Consider the following 17,786-nt stretch of genomic DNA (forward strand, 5'->3'; position numbering starts at 1 on the left):
GGGGCGTGAGGTATAGGGGGAGGGGGGGGGCGTGAGGTATAGGGGGAGGGGGGGGGGCGTGAGGTATAGGGGGAGGGGGGGGGGCGTGAGGTATAGGGGGAGGGGGGGCGTGAGGTATAGGGGGAGGGGGGGCGTGAGGTATAGGGGGAGGGGGGGCGTGAGGTATAGGGGGAGGGGGGGCGTGAGGTATAGGGGGAGGGGGGGCGTGAGGTATAGGGGGAGGGGGGTGTGAGGTATAGGGGGAGTGGGTGGTTCTTTGGAAAACCCCTTAACTGAACAATAGGTTAAGGGCCTGTCTAAGTGTCAGATTTTCTCCATGGGGGTCATAATACTTTTAGCAGAACGGTTGGTTTGCTCCCGAATGTAGGAAACTCGCACTAGCACATTGTCCTGCTGCCCCTATTGCCCCACTACTGCTTACATGCTTAATGCCAAATATTTTAAACATCAATTTATTTGTAATCTGTAGTTTCTAGTAGTTTTATACATAGAAGTTCAATAGTTTTGCGTTTTATTGTTTAAAGAATCTAGTGTTTACTGGTAGCCGTTCTGCGCATCCACCACCATTAACTGCTAGTAGCCAATAAGATTCATTCTCTTGCCGCGTCGCTAGCCGCGAGATACGAACTGGACTGCATGAATCTCTCTCCCTGTAGCAGTATTTTGCGACAATGCCATTTCATTAACAGCGTGACCGAATTATTAACTCAGATGTAGATGTTGCTTTCTTGTACCAGCTTAGCCGTGAATGTTTATCTGTAAACATTTTAGCGTGACTTCCAAATGAAAATGTCACGTGACGGCAATGAATGTGAAATTCCGTACGGGCAACGTAATTATCTTGCGTGCCTATGCAGTATCGTTTTAGTCGTGCGACTGGTTTCGTGACTTACTGTCAGAAAGTTCACTGTATGTAGGAACCGACGGAATATCATCGAGTAAAACAGAAGTGATTGGCGTTTCCAAGGAAGCGTTTTAGGCGCTCCTCTATTCCTGATCTAATAAACGATTTAGGAGACAATCTGAGCAGTGTTCCTAGACTGCTTGCTGATGATGCTGCGATTTACCGTCTTATAACGTCAGAGATTGAAATAAATCTGAAAACGATTTTGATAAGTCGTCTTTATGGTGAGAACTGACTAAATAATGAAAAGTTTGACGTAATCCACATGAGTACTAAAAGGAATCCGATAAATTCGGTTTATAGAATAAAACACACGATTCTAAAGGACGTAAAGTCAACTACATACTTAGGGATTACAATTACGAATAACTTAAAATGCAGCTATCGCATGGATAATGTGTGGAAAGCAAGCTAAAGACAGCGATTTATTGGTAGAACACTTAGAAAGTACAACAGGTCTACTAAGGAGACTACTTACACTAAGCTCTTTCCGCCCTCTTCTGGAGCATTGCTGTCAGGCGTGGGATCCATAGCAGATAGAACTGATAGAAAAAGTTCAAAGAAGGGCAGCTTGTTTTGTATTTTTGCGAAATAGGGGAGAGACTGCCACGGATATAATACGCGAATAGGGAATGCAATCATCAAAACAAATGCGTTTTTCGTTTTCGTAAGATTTTCTCATGAAATTTCAGTTGTTAACTTTCTCCTCAGAATGTGAAAATACTTTGTTGGCGCCCACGTACATAGACATGAATGATCATAATAAAATAAATTAGAGCTTGTATGGAAAGGTTAAAGTATTCTTGTTTCCCATGCGGTGTTCGATAGTAGAACGGTAGACAGACAGCTTTAAGGTTGTTCTATGAACGCTCTGTCAGGTATTTAATTGTGAATGGCAGAGTAATCACGTAGATGTAGATGCTTCGCAAGCAGTCGAGAAGGTTTATGTCCCGCATTTAAATCATCTTCAAATGTGAATCTGAAGGCGAGACTTCTATTTTTGTCATTTTGGAGACTCAAGAATGAACTGCAGAAGCACTTGTCGGCAAGAGAACCGTACAGAGAATAGTACGAAAATTTGTTTTTGTATCGCCTGAAAATGATCGAAATCGCAAGAAACCTGTAACACAAATAGACGGTTTTGACAACGGTGTTTTAAAACGCTTCTTGTTTAAAATGTATATAAGAAGGGATCACTCACATAAAATAAAACTTGTTACAATTATGCCTGAGAAAATTGGCTTCAAAAGTAGCGCTTCATCATCATGTAAATAATTTTACAATACAATGTTTTTAAACATTTTAAGAAGGGAGTTTTGGAAATAAGTGACATAGAAGCAGCACGAAGCACAACATTTATAAAGATACATGATGCAAGAGAAACAGGTAATTCTCCAGTGCGTCACCTTGATTAAACATGTGTAAATCATTCCATGAATACCTGCTGGAAAACGAGTGGTGGCACTGGCGGTTTCACATTCCGTTAGGAAAATGTTCTCTGGTAACTTAAATGCTGGCTGACTCTTCTGATTTCGTTTCTGAGAGTGAACTTGCATTTAGGCGTAAAAAGTAGTAGTGACTACCATTCGGAAATGAACGCTGTCACTTTCAAGAAGTGATTCACTGAACAATTCTAGCCATACCTAGCTTCGAAGTTGGTCGTTGTAATTACTGCGCCAGTAATCAATCATCTCTTACAGAGAAATGAAGTACGAGCGCCAGGAAAGGTAATATTGTGCTCTTACTGAAAAATAAAAATATTCCGGAGCCTGTAAGCCAGACTCGCGTTAAACTCCAGCAGCTCGTTAATTTATAAAAGTCACGCGACAGAATGTACAAATCTGACTTTCTTGCATGCAAATGTGGTCACACAGTTTTGCGTTTACCCACGCAATGTTAACGACTATTAAAATCAGACTACCGGAAGTATTCCACACAAATTTCATACACACTACACTCCCTCAGTTTAGATTATCGCACGTAGTGCGTACCTATCACAAAGTGGTAGCATTAGTTTTGAGTTTTATTTTGAAAAGATTTGCGATTCATTTCGTTCACCCGTTCCACGAAATTAACGTCAGATGCCACACCAGCTTATATCGCGGAGTAGGCTTTTTATGTGCCTTAGACCCTAAGCATCCGACGCAACTAAAGCTTTCCAAAACTTTCCGTGGAGAAGTACAGTGTTTTGAAAAGACACACGGGAGATAGGACGTGCTAAGAAACTCGTTTCATATGATTTTTTGTATTAAGTGGCTTTAAGTAATCCAGGAGACTTCTCTCTCTCTCTCTCTCTCTCTCTCTCTCAAACGGCCCCCCCCCCCACCCCCTCCGCCCACCCCGCATTAATGGCATACCAGCAAGCTTTGTGAAAGAAGGGACGACGCAAATCACACATCAAACATCGGGAACATTAATTCCATTCTCCCAGAATCTAGTTACTTGTCAGTTACAAGGATAACGTTCCGTTTCATATCTTACGAGATGGCTATTTTACTAGCTTTCTGTGATTATTGGAATCTTCCCTGTGAGACTAAGTCCTTAGTTACAGAATTATCTGCAAAGTCCCACCATTAAGATAAACAATGAGTCGCCAACAATTATTTTCACATACTTCGCGCCAGCGACTATATCAGTGCATAGCGTTCGTCATAGTAACTGGTCACAGGACGTGGCATACAGCAGCAAAAAATTCGGGTGAACCATCACCTACTTACAGGCTATTTTTCTTATTTCCACTAGCTCTACAGTCGGTTAATATGGTTAAAAATGCCTCCACGGGAGAACAGTAGAGTTCATGACACATGATGAATAACGGATAGTCACGTCCATTCGTTCTAGTTATCAGCACACAGTTCACTCGACTATATGGTGTAACTAACCACGCTTAGCTCGTACTTGGGTTTCCGTGAAACGCATGCCTTGGAGGAGAACTACGCAGCCGAATTTCTGCGATGGATACATATATTTTTGTATATGTCGTGAAGTGTTTTATGTCAAGAGAAAAATTAGAACACTGCCGGTGCACGCCAACTCTTGCCGCATTTTTTCTCTGTATCTTCAGTTTATGTCTTAACGGAACGTTTTTTTAAACTACACAGTAGCTGCTCAGGTCATTTCAGTGGGGAGTTGTTTACTTCTTGTATATGCAACAGATTATTAACGGATTTCACAGTCAGAAAAAAGATCCCTATTAGCACGAAGTGCTCTATCAACATACATCGACGTCAAGTAAGTTATTACTCGATAGACGTCTTTAAACACACTGCACTACGTCAAGTTAATTTTTATCTCCGTTTATTAAGAGCGAGCCAACTGACCTGCAGTTGGCCTTGACAGTGAAGCGCGCGCGCGAGACTGTGTGTGTGTGTGTGTGTGTGTGTGTGTGTGTGTGTGATACGAACTCACGGCTCGCCTCGGTGGCTTCGCACGCGCCGCCTGCTGTTGCTGACCTGTACAACCGACGTGTCTGTGTAATAAAATAAGAGCAGCTGATAACCTTAGGCAAAATCGGGAGCATGAGCGATATGAACGGTAGGGGAAAAAAAATATGGGAAAAATTAATGCTCAAAAACTTTTCCGAGCAATGAATCACATGGAAACCAACAGCATTAAACGCTCATTAGCTCAAAATAGTTACTTGAAACGGAGACGAATTTAATTTGACCCAATTTGTCTTGCTCTGCTCTATTTACTTCCGAGGCCATTTCAATTAAGGAGTGTTCTAACAACAGATTGTGATCCGCTCTTTCTTTGAGATTTTGTGTTTTACGACAATGTTAACTCCGTGTAGTCAACAGTGCAAATGAAAGACATCCCAGCTAACACTGTGTTTCCACTGACTACAGACCATCGGAAGTAGTTCGATCATGTAGTGCGAATCCTATTTGATGCCATTTCGACATCTGAGAAAGATGACGTAAAATGACTAGAAAAATACAAACAACCCGGTCCCCGAGCGGAGAAAATCTCTCATGTGGTAGAGAACCGAACCTGGGACTCCGTGATCTGGAGGCAGTGACACTAACTGCTAAACCGTGAGCTGTAGATTGAAAGTAATGAATACATTTCTGTCACGATGTTTAGAGCTATGTAGACTTATTACATCAATTAAGAGCTTCCTAATGCAGGTTAAATTCAATGGTACTTCAAGTCACAGGGTGTCTTCTATTTGTAACCTTCCAGAATTCCTGGGAATCTGGTAAGAAGACAGCTTTAATGTACACTACCATTCCATATTAGATGTAACTGCTTGACCTGTAAATTAAAGTTGGAAAGGCAAAGCCAACAATAAAAAGGTCAAATATGCATGAGACTTGTGGAATGTTTTGCGTGCATCTTCACAGTGATGATTAGGCATACTATTACATCTCTTGCAGGACAACAATTCTGCAAGATTTTACGAAGTCACCGAGGTCACCAGAGCCGAGCACAAGCTCACTTTCGGGAAAGTGGAGCAGAAAACTAGGAATTCCCCTTAATGATTTAGGTAAATCACAGACTAATGAAACCTGTATGGCAAGATGGCAGTTTGAATCCATATCATACTGAATATGAGTGTTCTAATGCACGACTTCACTTTGTACCCCGATTTGAGTTTTAAATTAATTCCACCATTTTAATATGTTGACACTGTTATCATAACAAAAATACTCCAAACGAACTTCCACAGGAATTCATGTCACAGCTGAAGTAGCAACAAACAAAAATTACAAAATAAATTATACTCACTCATCTGCTGCAATGTTGCCAACTCACTCTTTTTCTTCTTTCTGGCAGCTGGAGTGCCAACAGGAGGAGCAGGTATCTCTGGCTGAGTGGCTTGAGTTCCTACTTTTTCATTTCTGAGGGAAGCTTCTTTAATTTCTGTCTCTTTCTCTAATTTGTTTGCATGTGACTGCTTGTCCTCTGTCTTTACAGCAGGAAGTGATTTTGTCTCCAGTTTGTTTGATTGTTGTTTCTCATTAACTGACGATACCTTTGAATCATTTACAACTGCTTTGCTTCCTTTGTCACCTGATTCTTCAATTTTGTTTTGCTTTGGTTTATCATCATTTCGGTTTATGGCTTTTTCATTTTTGACAACCTGCTTTTCAGATTTTGTTACTTGTTTCTTTTCTTCCATTTTAATAGGTGCTTTTTCACTTGCCTTTTCCAACTTTGATGGTGATGCTTTATTCGATTTATTCTGTTCACTGCCATCTTTTGAGTCAGTCACACTGTTGTCACGTTTTTTCTTTTCTGCTCCTTGAGACCCAAGTTTACCACCATTTCCTGTTGTGACAGCCTTTACCGACACTGCTGTTACTTTTGAAGTCTCTGCACTAGCGGATTCACGCCCATGTGGTAAATTTTTCTTCTCTGCACTCTCTCCCAAATCTTCTCGCTGTAAAACAAGATGAAATAAATGTTTCTACAGACCAGAATTGTATTACAAATGATCACATCTTCCTATGGTTACTCAACATGTAGGCACATAAAAAATTTAAATATCCACGTTTGCAGTCTAACACCTGTACCACCATGGTCCCATTGTGAATACGATGAACCCTTTTCTCTCTTCCTCAGTAAATTAGGCTAATACAGTACACACAATAATGACTAATAGATGTGTATTTTCTCAGATAAAATGGTACCCTACCCATGATAAAAATTCTTCACAGTCTATTCAATTTGTTAATATGATTGTTAATTATATCATCACTATTGCATTTTGTTATACCTCAGAATGAGATTCTCATAGTCTTACAGTACAGATTTTAGAGGACATGACTACCAGACATTTTTTCCTTGCTTTAGTTTATATTACCACCTCTCAAAATATAGGAAGTAAAGAGCTTATTGTGGTATCATCCAAAGATCACAGCACCACACCAAAGTTGGGCAACTCATATCAATATTACAGATGTTAGCAATGGCTTGCTACAATACGCAATGACAAATGGGAGAGGCTGAAGATGACACGCCCTCTCTCTTTCAATACAGCAGTGCCCTCGCGTGGAGGTCAATATAGAGCTGAGCATAGAACCACTCTGCCCCACTTCATGACCCCAACTGATGAAGTCATCAGCAAATAGGATTAAAGCATTGTTCAAGGCTCTCAATTGGAAATGTACTTATATAAATGTTGAATATTTTACTTCAAGAGATGAGCTTGTTAATTAGTACATCAAGTGATACTTTAATATTCAATGACAGTTGTAAATTATAAAGCACTCAAATGGCAATGGATAGTATCAAGTTAAGCAAATCTATCATTCATATAATAAAGTGAACTAATATTTCGTATGTTGTAGTTCCGATGAGGCATCTCCCAGTTACGGCTGGGCAATTGTTTTGTCTGGTCATAAAACTTGCAGTAGAAGAGATGTGTTTCACAGTATTGAAGATTAAGTGGTCATGGCTCTTGAGGTACACATTTTAAAGCCCATGTTTACAATTTCTTTTTTTTTTTCTTTTTCGATTTGGTCCAAACTACCACCTCTTAAAGTTTGTTGGAGTTCTGGTTCACCGTATATGTCCTATGGGGCTTTACACAATGGTCCTCTGACACACTAAATGGCAACATCTGATGCAAGCACGCGGCTTACAGTAACAGAGTCCTGAGAACACCGACCACCTCTCAATCAAAATTATACAATGCCCAAAGTAACACACTGTAGTGGTATTTATTATACCAGCCATAAAGGATTTGTAATTTATGGGGCTCTACATTTGTTGTGCACTACATATATGACGAGCAGTCATATGTATATGGGCAGTAACCTATGATTTGAGAAAAGCTCAGGTCTTGGACCAAATCAAGAGCTTCAGATTACTTTGAGTCAGATTGTGAAGTGTGTCTGGGAGGAACAAACAGTAGAGTACTACTCAAAAAAAGCCACTGTTTGTTTAGACAGTTCATCTGGGCCACAGACTTAACTTACTATGTAAAATCAACATTATGGGACCCTGCGAGTATTGCTGGATCCATCACACCTGTCAATTTTCTGCTTAAATCATGAACAGTGCTGATTCCTCATACTTTTTCCCCTTTAAGCAATCCATGTAGGCCTACATGAAGCTAATGAATTTTCTACTTTTACAAGTGTGAATGTGGGAAATGACTGTCCATTTAGTAGATATACATGTTATTTATGTTACTTTAGAGTTAAAGTGCATACATCCCAGTGTTATGTTGCCTACACACAACTGTAGTTGAATAATTTTGAAGCACGTTTATAATAATTGGCAGGATTGCAGCTGATAACTGTTTATGGTGCTGAATTAACTAATGGAATAGTCCTCTAAAGCTCTAAAATGACAATTATAATCCAATATAAAAGTTAGTGCTAATATCACAATAAACTTAAGATCAATAGTAATACAGGACAGACTTCATGAAACACAAACGATATAAAATGCCAGTAAAAAGTATCAACCATTTAAGTAAAAATTTTAACTAAATGAACATATAAATAATGCAGATTCTCAAAACATGCAGTTAATATGTGAAACAAAATGGTCTACCACACTGCACACATCAAGCAGCTATTATGGAATCTCACTACTCTTATATGACATGAATTATTATTAATCAGAAAGCCTCTACGAGATTAAATGATTGAATATATTCAAGTATGCAGAAGATCAGCATTAATAGTGTTGAGTGAAACATCACACCTCCACTGCGGACATCCACTGAAAAATATACAGAGAACTCACATATTCATCTCACTCTAAAAACAAAGGAATAGGATAGCACACAATGGCAATCAATACACTGAGTCTGCACACATCAACATGCACATGAGAAAACGATACAAGTTCCAATGCCGGGGATGGAAATCTGCCACCTCCCTTTTAAAGGAATCATTTCAGCATTTGCCTCAAGTGATTTAGGATAGGCCACTACGACACTGTCCCTTAGTTAGCTCGGAGGCAGCAGGCACAGCTGCTCGCAAGGCTGACCTATTAAACACATTCTGTGCAAGCAGTAATCACCCTTGTCCATGTGTGCGCAGCCAGTGTAGAAATACTGAACAGGCTCCAGTCTGGTTGCCTGCGCACCAGCCTCTTACCCACACCTGCCCACCGCTGGGCACTCAAGCTGGAATAGTTTAATTGAGGGTGACCTGAAACTACGTGGGCAGATGATATGAACCGCCACCCTATCAAATGCGAGTCCAGTGTGCTATCAACTGGTCCACCTCCCTCAAAGTGAATAAGATGGGATGTACTATAAATACCACAGTGTAAATGGTAAATTTCAGCAAAAATTTAAGCAACTTCCTGGCAGATTAAAACTGTGTGCTGGACAGAGACTCGAACTCAGGACTTTCGCCTTTCGCAGGCAAGTGTTCTACCATCTGAGCTACCCAAGCACAACTCACGACCCGTTCTCACAGCTTCAATTCTGCCAGTACCTTGTTTCCTACCTTCATCCTGGGAACAAATTAAGCTTTTATACACTTTGAATGCCCAGTTGGGATATTGTGTACATCACTAGCAGCATGCATCACAATGTGTGAAAGGTGGCTCTTAAGAAGGTGAAGCTGATAGAATCCCCATCCGATACAATACCTCAATTCACAGTGGAGCCAAGATTCAAGATATCATTTCCTACATTTCCCAATTCAAATATGTAGTGACATACCTTTACTATTAGACTAGCTCTAAAACTATTCCAATAGGATTCAAATTACTATGAACAAGACAATGACTCACTAGATCTTTGCACCCATATTTACCTTGACCTATTAAGTGTTAATTTATTTATGTTGTGGGTAACCTATTAGCTGAGTAATATCTTGCTAGATAAAAAATGCACCAAATAGTCTGCAAGGGGCCAAATAATAATCTATTAAGAACCTTCAATATCTTGAAATTTGTAAGGTATATGAAAAATGTCCGAATTATGTTGAATATACACTCCTGGAAATGGAAAAAAGAACACATTGACACCGGTGTGTCAGACCCACCATACTTGCTCCGGACACTGCGAGAGCGCTGTACAAGCAATGATCACACGCACGGCACAGTGGACACACCAGGAACCGCGGTGTTGGCCGTCGAATGGCGCTAGCTGCGCAGCATTTGTGCACCGCCGCCGTCAGTGTCAGCCAGTTTGCCGTGGCATACGGAGCTCCATCGCAGTCTTTAACACTGGTAGCATGCCGCGACAGCGTGGACGTGAACCGTATGTGCAGTTGACGGACTTTGAGCGAGGGCGTATAGTGGGCATGCGGGAGGCCGGGTGGATGTACCGCCGAATTGCTCAACACGTGGGGCGTGAGGTCTCCACAGTACATCGATGTTGTCGCCAGTGGTCGGCGGAAGGTGCACGTGCCCGTCGACCTGGGACTGGACCGCAGCGACGCACGGATGCACGCCAAGACCGTAGGATCCTACGCAGTGCCGTAGGGGACCGCACCGCCACTTCCCAGCAAATTAGGGACACTGTTGCTCCTGGGGTATCGGCGAGGACCATTCGCAACCGTCTCCATGAAGCTGGGCTACGGTCCCGCACACCGTTAGGCCGTCTTCCGCTCACGCCCCAACATCGTGCAGCCCGCCTCCAGTGGTGTCGCGTCAGGCGTGAATGGAGGGACGAATGGAGACGTGTCGTCTTCAGCGATGAGAGTCGCTTCTGCCTTGGTGCCAATGATGGTCGTATGCGTGTTTGGCGCCGTGCAGGTGAGCGCCACAATCAGGACTGCATACGACCGAGGCACACAGGGCCAACACCCGGCATCATGGTGTGGGGAGCGATCTCCTACACTGGCCGTACACCACTGGTGATCGTCGAGGGGACACTGAATAGTGCACGGTACATCCAAACCGTCATCGAACCCATCGTTCTACCATTCCTAGACCGGCAAGGGAACTTGCTGTTCCAACAGGACAATGCACGTCCGCATGTATCCCGTGCCACCCAACGTGCTCTAGAAGGTCAACTACCCTGGCCAGCAAGATCTCCGGATCCGTCCCCCATTGAGCATGTTTGGGACTGGATGAAGCGTCGTCTCACGCGGTCTGCACGTCCAGCACGAACGCTGGTCCAACTGAGGTGCCAGGTGGAAATGGCATGGCAAGCCGTTCCACAGGACTACATCCAGCATCTCTACGATCGTCTCCATGGGAGAATAGCAGCCTGCATTGCTGCGAAAGGTGGATATACACTGTACTAGTGCCGACATTGTGCATGCTCTGTTGCCTGTGTCTATGTGCCTGTGGTTCTGTCAGTGTGATCATGTGATGTATCTGACCCCAGGAATGTGTCAATAAAGTTTCCCCTTCCGGGTACAATGAATTCACGGTGTTCTTATTTCAATTTCCAGGAGTGTATTTGTCCATTGTGCATTACCAAGCATGGACAGTGCAGAAGCTAGGGCCAAATATTTTTTTTCCAAAATGATATAACCAGGAAGCGCTACACTGTGCATTTCACCCTTCCCTCAGCGGGCACTCACTAGTAGACAGAATAAAGAAGGAAAGAAGACTACTGTTTAACATCCTGTTGACAACACCACCAGGGACAGAGCGTGAGTTCAGATTAAGGGAGGCAGTGAGCTGTGGCCTCTGAAAGCATAATTGCAGAATTTGCCTCAAGTGCGGTATATTGATAATTTTTTTACTTATGGACCATCTGACAGCAACTGAATAAAACACAATTTTAGTGCCATACGCGTTTCGCCTTTATTTTCTGCAAGGCATCATCAGTGGCCTGAAATATGTACATATGTTAGCTATTTAATTTACGTTTTGTCACTGTGCCTATAGGTTATAAACAGTTCTGGTGGTTGGTATTTCCTATTAAGTAGTAATGTTTTGAACTGCACTTACAGGTTGCGTGGACAATCTCTTAAATATTACGCTCCTGTTGCATTTTATGTGTTGTTGTTCTTCTTATGAACGCCAACTTGCGGTTTTTTCCACTTGAATGCAATGTTTTGGTTTCTGTTGCCGACTGTCAAATGTTTATGCCAAAGATCGAATGTTATTGCCAACCCTACGAGTGTAACTATTGAAGTATCTGGTCTGTTCATGTATGCATATGTGTGTGTGTGTGTGTGTGTGTGTGTGTTTTGGTGTGATATTATTTTTTTTTTGTGCGCTGTGTGTGTGTGTGTGTGTGTGTGTGTGTGTGTGCGTGCTTGCGTCTGTATAATGGTGGTGTGTGTATATATATATATATATATATATATATATATATATTTTTTTTTGGCTGTGTGTGTGTGTGTGTGTGTGTGTGTGTGTGTGTGTGTGTGTGTGTGTGAGAGAGAGAGAGAGAGAGAGAGAGAGAGAGAGAGAGAGAGAGAGAGAGAGAGAGAGAGTCCAAATGGTGTGGGGAAGAGTCTTTTGGTTTTATGTCATCATTTCCTTTACTAAGTGTAGTAGGGAGCCTGTGCTGATGTGAGTTTGTTCATTTATCACATTTTTGTTTTCTGCTATGGCTTTCTGGATGTGGAAGTTTTCTTGCATTTGTATAAGATGTTTGTCATGGTTGCTTATTTTCATTATTTTCGTTTCTTCTTCCATGTTTGTAGGATGATGGTTATAGTGTTTTAAATGCTCTGCAAATGTGGAATGGTTTGTTTCATACTTCCAACATCTGATATGTTCTTTGTATCTTGTTTCAGAATTCCTGCATGTCATGCCTACGTATACTGCATCACAACTTTGACATTCAAGTTTATATATTCCTGATTGTTGGAATTTGTCCCTCGTGGTAGCTGGCTGGCTTAAGTGTGATTGAAGGGTTTGCCCAGGCTTATGTGCTATTTTGAAACCCTGTCTCTTTAGGATGTTTGCAACTCTTGTGTGTTAGTTTATGTGTGTAGGTCATGGTGTACCATCTGGTTCTTTTCTGTGTGGTGTTGTCATTGTGTGTGTGTGTAATTTTTCAGCTTGTGAGTTCATTTGTATTCTGGGAATGTTGTGTTTGTTTTGTATTTGTGTTTTTACTTTTTGATTGAGCCTGTGTACCACATGTGTGTCATACCCATTGTTACTAGCTATTTGTATGATTGTACTCATTTCTTGTTCATAGTTTCTCTTGCTGAGTGGGATTCTGTTTAATCTATGTAACATGTGTCTTAGTGCTGCAAGTTTTTGGCTGTGGGGGTGGTTGGATGTGGAATGTATTATTGTGTCTGTGGCTGTTGGTTTTCTAAAGATGTTAAATGTATGTTTGCCATTTTCTTTTTTAATTGTAATGTGAAGAAAATTTATTTGATTTTCTTTTTCTTTTTCAAGTGTGAATTTTATGTTCTGATGAGCTTTGTTTATTTCTGAATGGAGTTCATCTATTTTTTCACTTGGCTCATCTACCAGACAAATAATGTCATCCACATATCTGTACCAATATATGATTTTGAAACTTTCATTTGTGGTTATCTTTTCAAAATCTGATTTTCTAGGTGACTGATGAAAATGTTTGCTAGTGTTCCTGATATTGGGGATCCCATAGGCAGTCCATCAGTTGGTAGATAATATTCTTTCTCAAACTGAAAATAGTTTTGTTCGGTTGTCAGTCTGAGCATATATGTTATTTCCTTTATTACGTCTGTGGTGAGGTTGCTGTGGGATGAGAGATTTTGTTCTATGATTTCTATTGTTTCTGTGATAGGGATGGAGGTATACATATTTTCTATATCGAATGAAATCAGTGATGCTGTGTGTGGTACCTGTATGTTCTGTATGTTTTGTATTAGGTTTCCTGTGTTTATCACTGTTCCCCTTTTTTTTTTTTTTTTTTTTTTTTTTTTTTTTTTTTTTTTTTTTTTTTTTGGGGGGGGGGGGGGGGGCGCGCAAAACTTCTATGGTCATTAGCACCCGGTCCGTGACTTAGGAAACAGTAAAAAACCGAAATTGAAAACCAGCAGCAATGGGAACGAAAGTCAAAATTGGAGAAACTAAAAGCAGAAGGAAGGTTTAAAAATCCACTACAGAAAGGGGTTGGTTGTCCCCAAAAAAAAGCTTCAAATGACTGACGTCATTTCACTGGCACTAATAAACTGGAGAACGCGGTCGGCTGAGCGCGTGTCATCTGCTAAAATCGACGATATATCAGGCGATAGCTGTAGACGGGAGTGTAACGGATTAAAATAGGGGGCACTCAATTAAAAGGTGTCTTACCGTCCACAGCTGAGAGCAGTGGGGACAGAGTGGGGGAGGATCGCCGCTTAAAAGATGTCGATGGCTAAAAAGACAGTGCCCTATCCGGAGTCAAGTTAAAATTACCTCCTCCCGACGACGCGTTCGGGAGGAAGAGGTCCAAGCACAAGGAAGAGCTTTCACGTCCCGCAATTTATTATGGGGAAGTGTCGACCAATGCGCGTGCCATAAATGAACAACACGACGACATAAAACGCTCCGTAGATCGGCAAAGGGGATTGATTGAATAGCTGGCCGAAGAAGAGAGACTGCAGCTTTGGCTGCAATATCGGCCGCCTCATTTCCACAGATACCAACGTGTCCCGGGAGCCAGAGGAACGCCACCGAGACGCCCCCCCCAGGTGGAGCAAGCGCAGACAGTCCTGAATCCGGTGGACCAGAGGGTGCACAGGATAAAGAGCTTGGAGACTGAGGAGAGAGCTGAGAGAATCTGAGCAGATAACGTACTGTATCCGCTGATGGCGGCGGATGTAGTGGACAGCCTGGAGAACAGCATAAAGCTCCGCAGTATAAACCGAACACTGGTCGGGAAGCCGCAAGTGATTTGGGGTGTCGCCAACAATATAGGCACTCCCTACACCTAACGATGTTTTCGAGCCGTCGGTGTAAATAAATGTGGCGTCCGTCAGTTGTGCACAGAGCAGCAAACGCCCGACGATAAACAAGTGAAGGAGGGTACCATCCTTGGGAAATCGACAAAGGTCACGGAGCAGGCAGATCCGGGGACGGAGCCAAGGCGGTGCTGTACCCAAAGTTGTCAAGAAGGTTTTAGGAAAGCGGAAGGAAAGAGAATGGAGCAGTTGACGGAAGCGGACTCCCGGTGGTAGCAGGGAGGAGGGGCGGCCTGCATACCCTACATCAAAGGAGGTGTCGAAAAAAAGGTCATGTGCTGGATTAGGAGGCATGGAAGACAGATGGCTAGCATAACGACTCAAAAGGACTGCTCGCCGATTGGACAGCGGAGGTTCAGCAGTCTCAGCATAAAGGCTTTCCACAGGGCTAGAGTAAAAAGCTCCAGACACTAAACGTAATCCACGATGGTGGATAGAGTCGAGACGCCGAAGAATAGACGGCCGAGCAGAGGAGCAGACTATGCTTCCATAGTCCAATTTCGAGTGCACTAAGGCGCGATAGAGGCGGAGAAGGACCACTCGGTCTGCTCCCCAGGAGGTACCATTCAGGACACGAAGGGTGTTAAGGGATCGCAGACAGCGAGCCGAAAGATAGGAAACATGGGAGGACCAGCACAGTTTTCTGTCAAACATAAGACCCAAGAATTTAGCGACGTCTGAAACGGAAGGTTGACAGGTCCTAGATGTAAGGAGGGCGGAAGAAACTCCTTACGTCGCCAAAAATTAACACAAACGGTCTTACTGGGAGAGAAACTGAAGCCGGTGTCGATGCTCCAAGAGTGGAGGCGATCGAGACATCATTGAAGATGTCGTTCAAGAAGGCTGGTCCGTTGAGAGCTGTAGTAGATCGCAAAATCGCCCACAAAGAGGGAGCCCGAGACATCAGGAAGGAGACAATCCATAATTGTACTGCTTGCTATTGCCATCAATCCAACACTCAGCACGGAGCCCTGGGGTACCCCGTTTTCTTGGGAGAAAGTACGGGAGAGAGTAGTGTTCACCCGCACCCTAAATGTGCGCTATCCCATAAATTCGCGAAGAAAAAGGGGTAGCCGACCTCGAAAGCCCCAAGAGAACAGTGTGCAGAGGATGCCTGTCCTCCAACAGGTATCGTATCCTCTCTCTAGATCAAAAAATATTGCTACTGTTTGGCGTTTCCGGAGAAAATTGTTCATGATATAAGTGGAGAGAGCAACAAGATGGTCAACTGCAGAACGATGCTTTCGGAATCCGCATTGGGCAGGTGTTAAAAGACTTTGGGACTCCAGCCATCAAGCTAAACGGCAATTCACCATACGCTCCAAAACCTTACATACACTACTCGTGAGAGAAATGGGGCGATAGCTAGAGGGGACATGTTTCTCCTTTCCAGGTTTCGGACCAGGAACGACGGTAGCTTCCCACCATCGTCTGGGAAAAGTACTGTCGGTCCAAATTCGATTATAAAGGTGGAGGTAACGCAGACTATGGGTTGATAAATGCAGCAACATTTGGACGTGGATACCATCCGGTCCTGGGGCAGAGGAGCGAGAAGAAGAGAGTGCATGTTGGAGTTCCCGCATGGAGAAAACAGTATTGTAGCTTTCGCGATTTTGAGAGGAGAAAGCAAGAGGTTGCACTTCCGCTGCACGTTTCTTCAGGAGAAACGCTGCCGGGTAATTTGAAGAGCTCGAAATCTCAGCAAAGTGCTGCCCCAACGAGTTAGAAATTGCGACGGGGTCCACGAATGTATCATGCGCGACAGTGAGCCCAGAGACCGGGGTGAAACTAGGCGCGCCTGAGAACCGTCGAAGCCGACTCCAAACTTCCGAGGAGGGAGTGAAGGTGTTAAATGAGCTAATAAAGAATTTCCAGCTTGCCTTCTTGCTATCGCGGATGACACGACGGCATCGTGCACAGAACTGCTTATAGTGGATACAGTTGGTCAAAGTAGGATGGTGGCAGAAAACGCGGAGAGCACGTCGCCGCTCACGTATTGCGTCACGGCACGCCTCGTTCCACGAAGGAACTGGGGGACGCCGGGGCAATTCGGAGGTGCGTGGTATTGAATGTTCCGCAGCTGTAAGAATAACATCGGTAATATGGGTGACCTCATCGTCGACGCTGGGAAAGTGACGGTCATCGAATGTCGTTAGAGACGAAAAAAGTGTCCAATCAGCTTGGGCATGTATGGCAGTTGAGGCTGCAGTCTAGGGACACATGGAAAGTGGTCACTCGAGTGTGTATCATCAAGGGCGAACCATTCGAAGCGCCGAGCTAGCGGAACAGTACCGACCGCAAGGTCCAAATGAGATAAATTTGTCGTGGAGGCAGATAAAAATGTAGGGACCCCAGTGTTGAGGCAAACTAGATCCACTTGGTGGAAGACGTCGAGCAATAGTGAGCCACGTGGACAAGGATGTGGAGATCCCCAAAGCGGGTGGTGGGCATTGAAGTCCCCAACCAGCAAATAGGGGGGTGGAAGCTGACCAAGAAGATGAAGGAGATCAGCTCGTGCCATTGGTGTGGACGATGGAATGTATACAGTACAAAGAGAGAACGTGTATCCGGAAAGGGAAAGATGGACGGCGACAGCTTGGAAGGAAGTGTTTAAAGGGATTGGGTAATAATGGAGAGTTTCACGGAGAAGAATCATGAGTCCTCCATGTGCTGGAGTGCCTTCAACAGAGGGGAGATAATATCGGACGGACTGAAAATGAGGGAAAACAAAGCGGTCATGGGGACGCAGCTTTGTTTCCTGAAGACAGAAGATGGCCGGCGAGTAGGATCGTAAGAGGATCGACAATTCATCCCGATTTGCTCGAATACCGCGGATATTCCAGTGGGGAATGGACATAGGGTGAACAGAAAATGGAGGAATGTGACCAAGGGTGCTGTCAACTCAACGACTGCTCAGAGCTTGCGACCGACAGCATGGAATGGCAGTCAGCCGAAGGCAGAAGATCCTGATCCATAGGTTGGTCAGGAGCAGCTCCTGCCACCAGCGATGGCCGGTTGACCGGCCACCAGCAGTGCGCCTCGGCGACACAGAAGACGGCCGAGGGCGATTTCCGCCAGGTGGTGCTGTAGATGGGACACGCCTTGGCGGAGAA

General features: G+C 43.6%; 1 protein-coding gene across 9 annotated transcripts in view; it reads right to left on the reverse strand.

Annotated features, from left to right (window-relative positions):
- The window catches only part of LOC124795129 (kinectin), a 357,860-nt gene that overhangs the window by 326,079 nt on the left and 13,995 nt on the right, over positions 1–17,786 (reverse strand). For all 9 annotated transcript variants that reach the window (XM_047258994.1, XM_047259000.1, XM_047258993.1 and 6 more), the window contains one exon: positions 5,636–6,290. In XM_047258994.1, the coding sequence (XP_047114950.1) occupies positions 5,636–6,290 (655 nt within the window). The remainder of the gene's footprint in view (positions 1–5,635; positions 6,291–17,786) is intronic.

Source organism: Schistocerca piceifrons, chromosome 4, assembly GCF_021461385.2.
Source record: "Schistocerca piceifrons isolate TAMUIC-IGC-003096 chromosome 4, iqSchPice1.1, whole genome shotgun sequence".
Classification (NCBI taxonomy): domain Eukaryota; kingdom Metazoa; phylum Arthropoda; class Insecta; order Orthoptera; family Acrididae; genus Schistocerca; species Schistocerca piceifrons.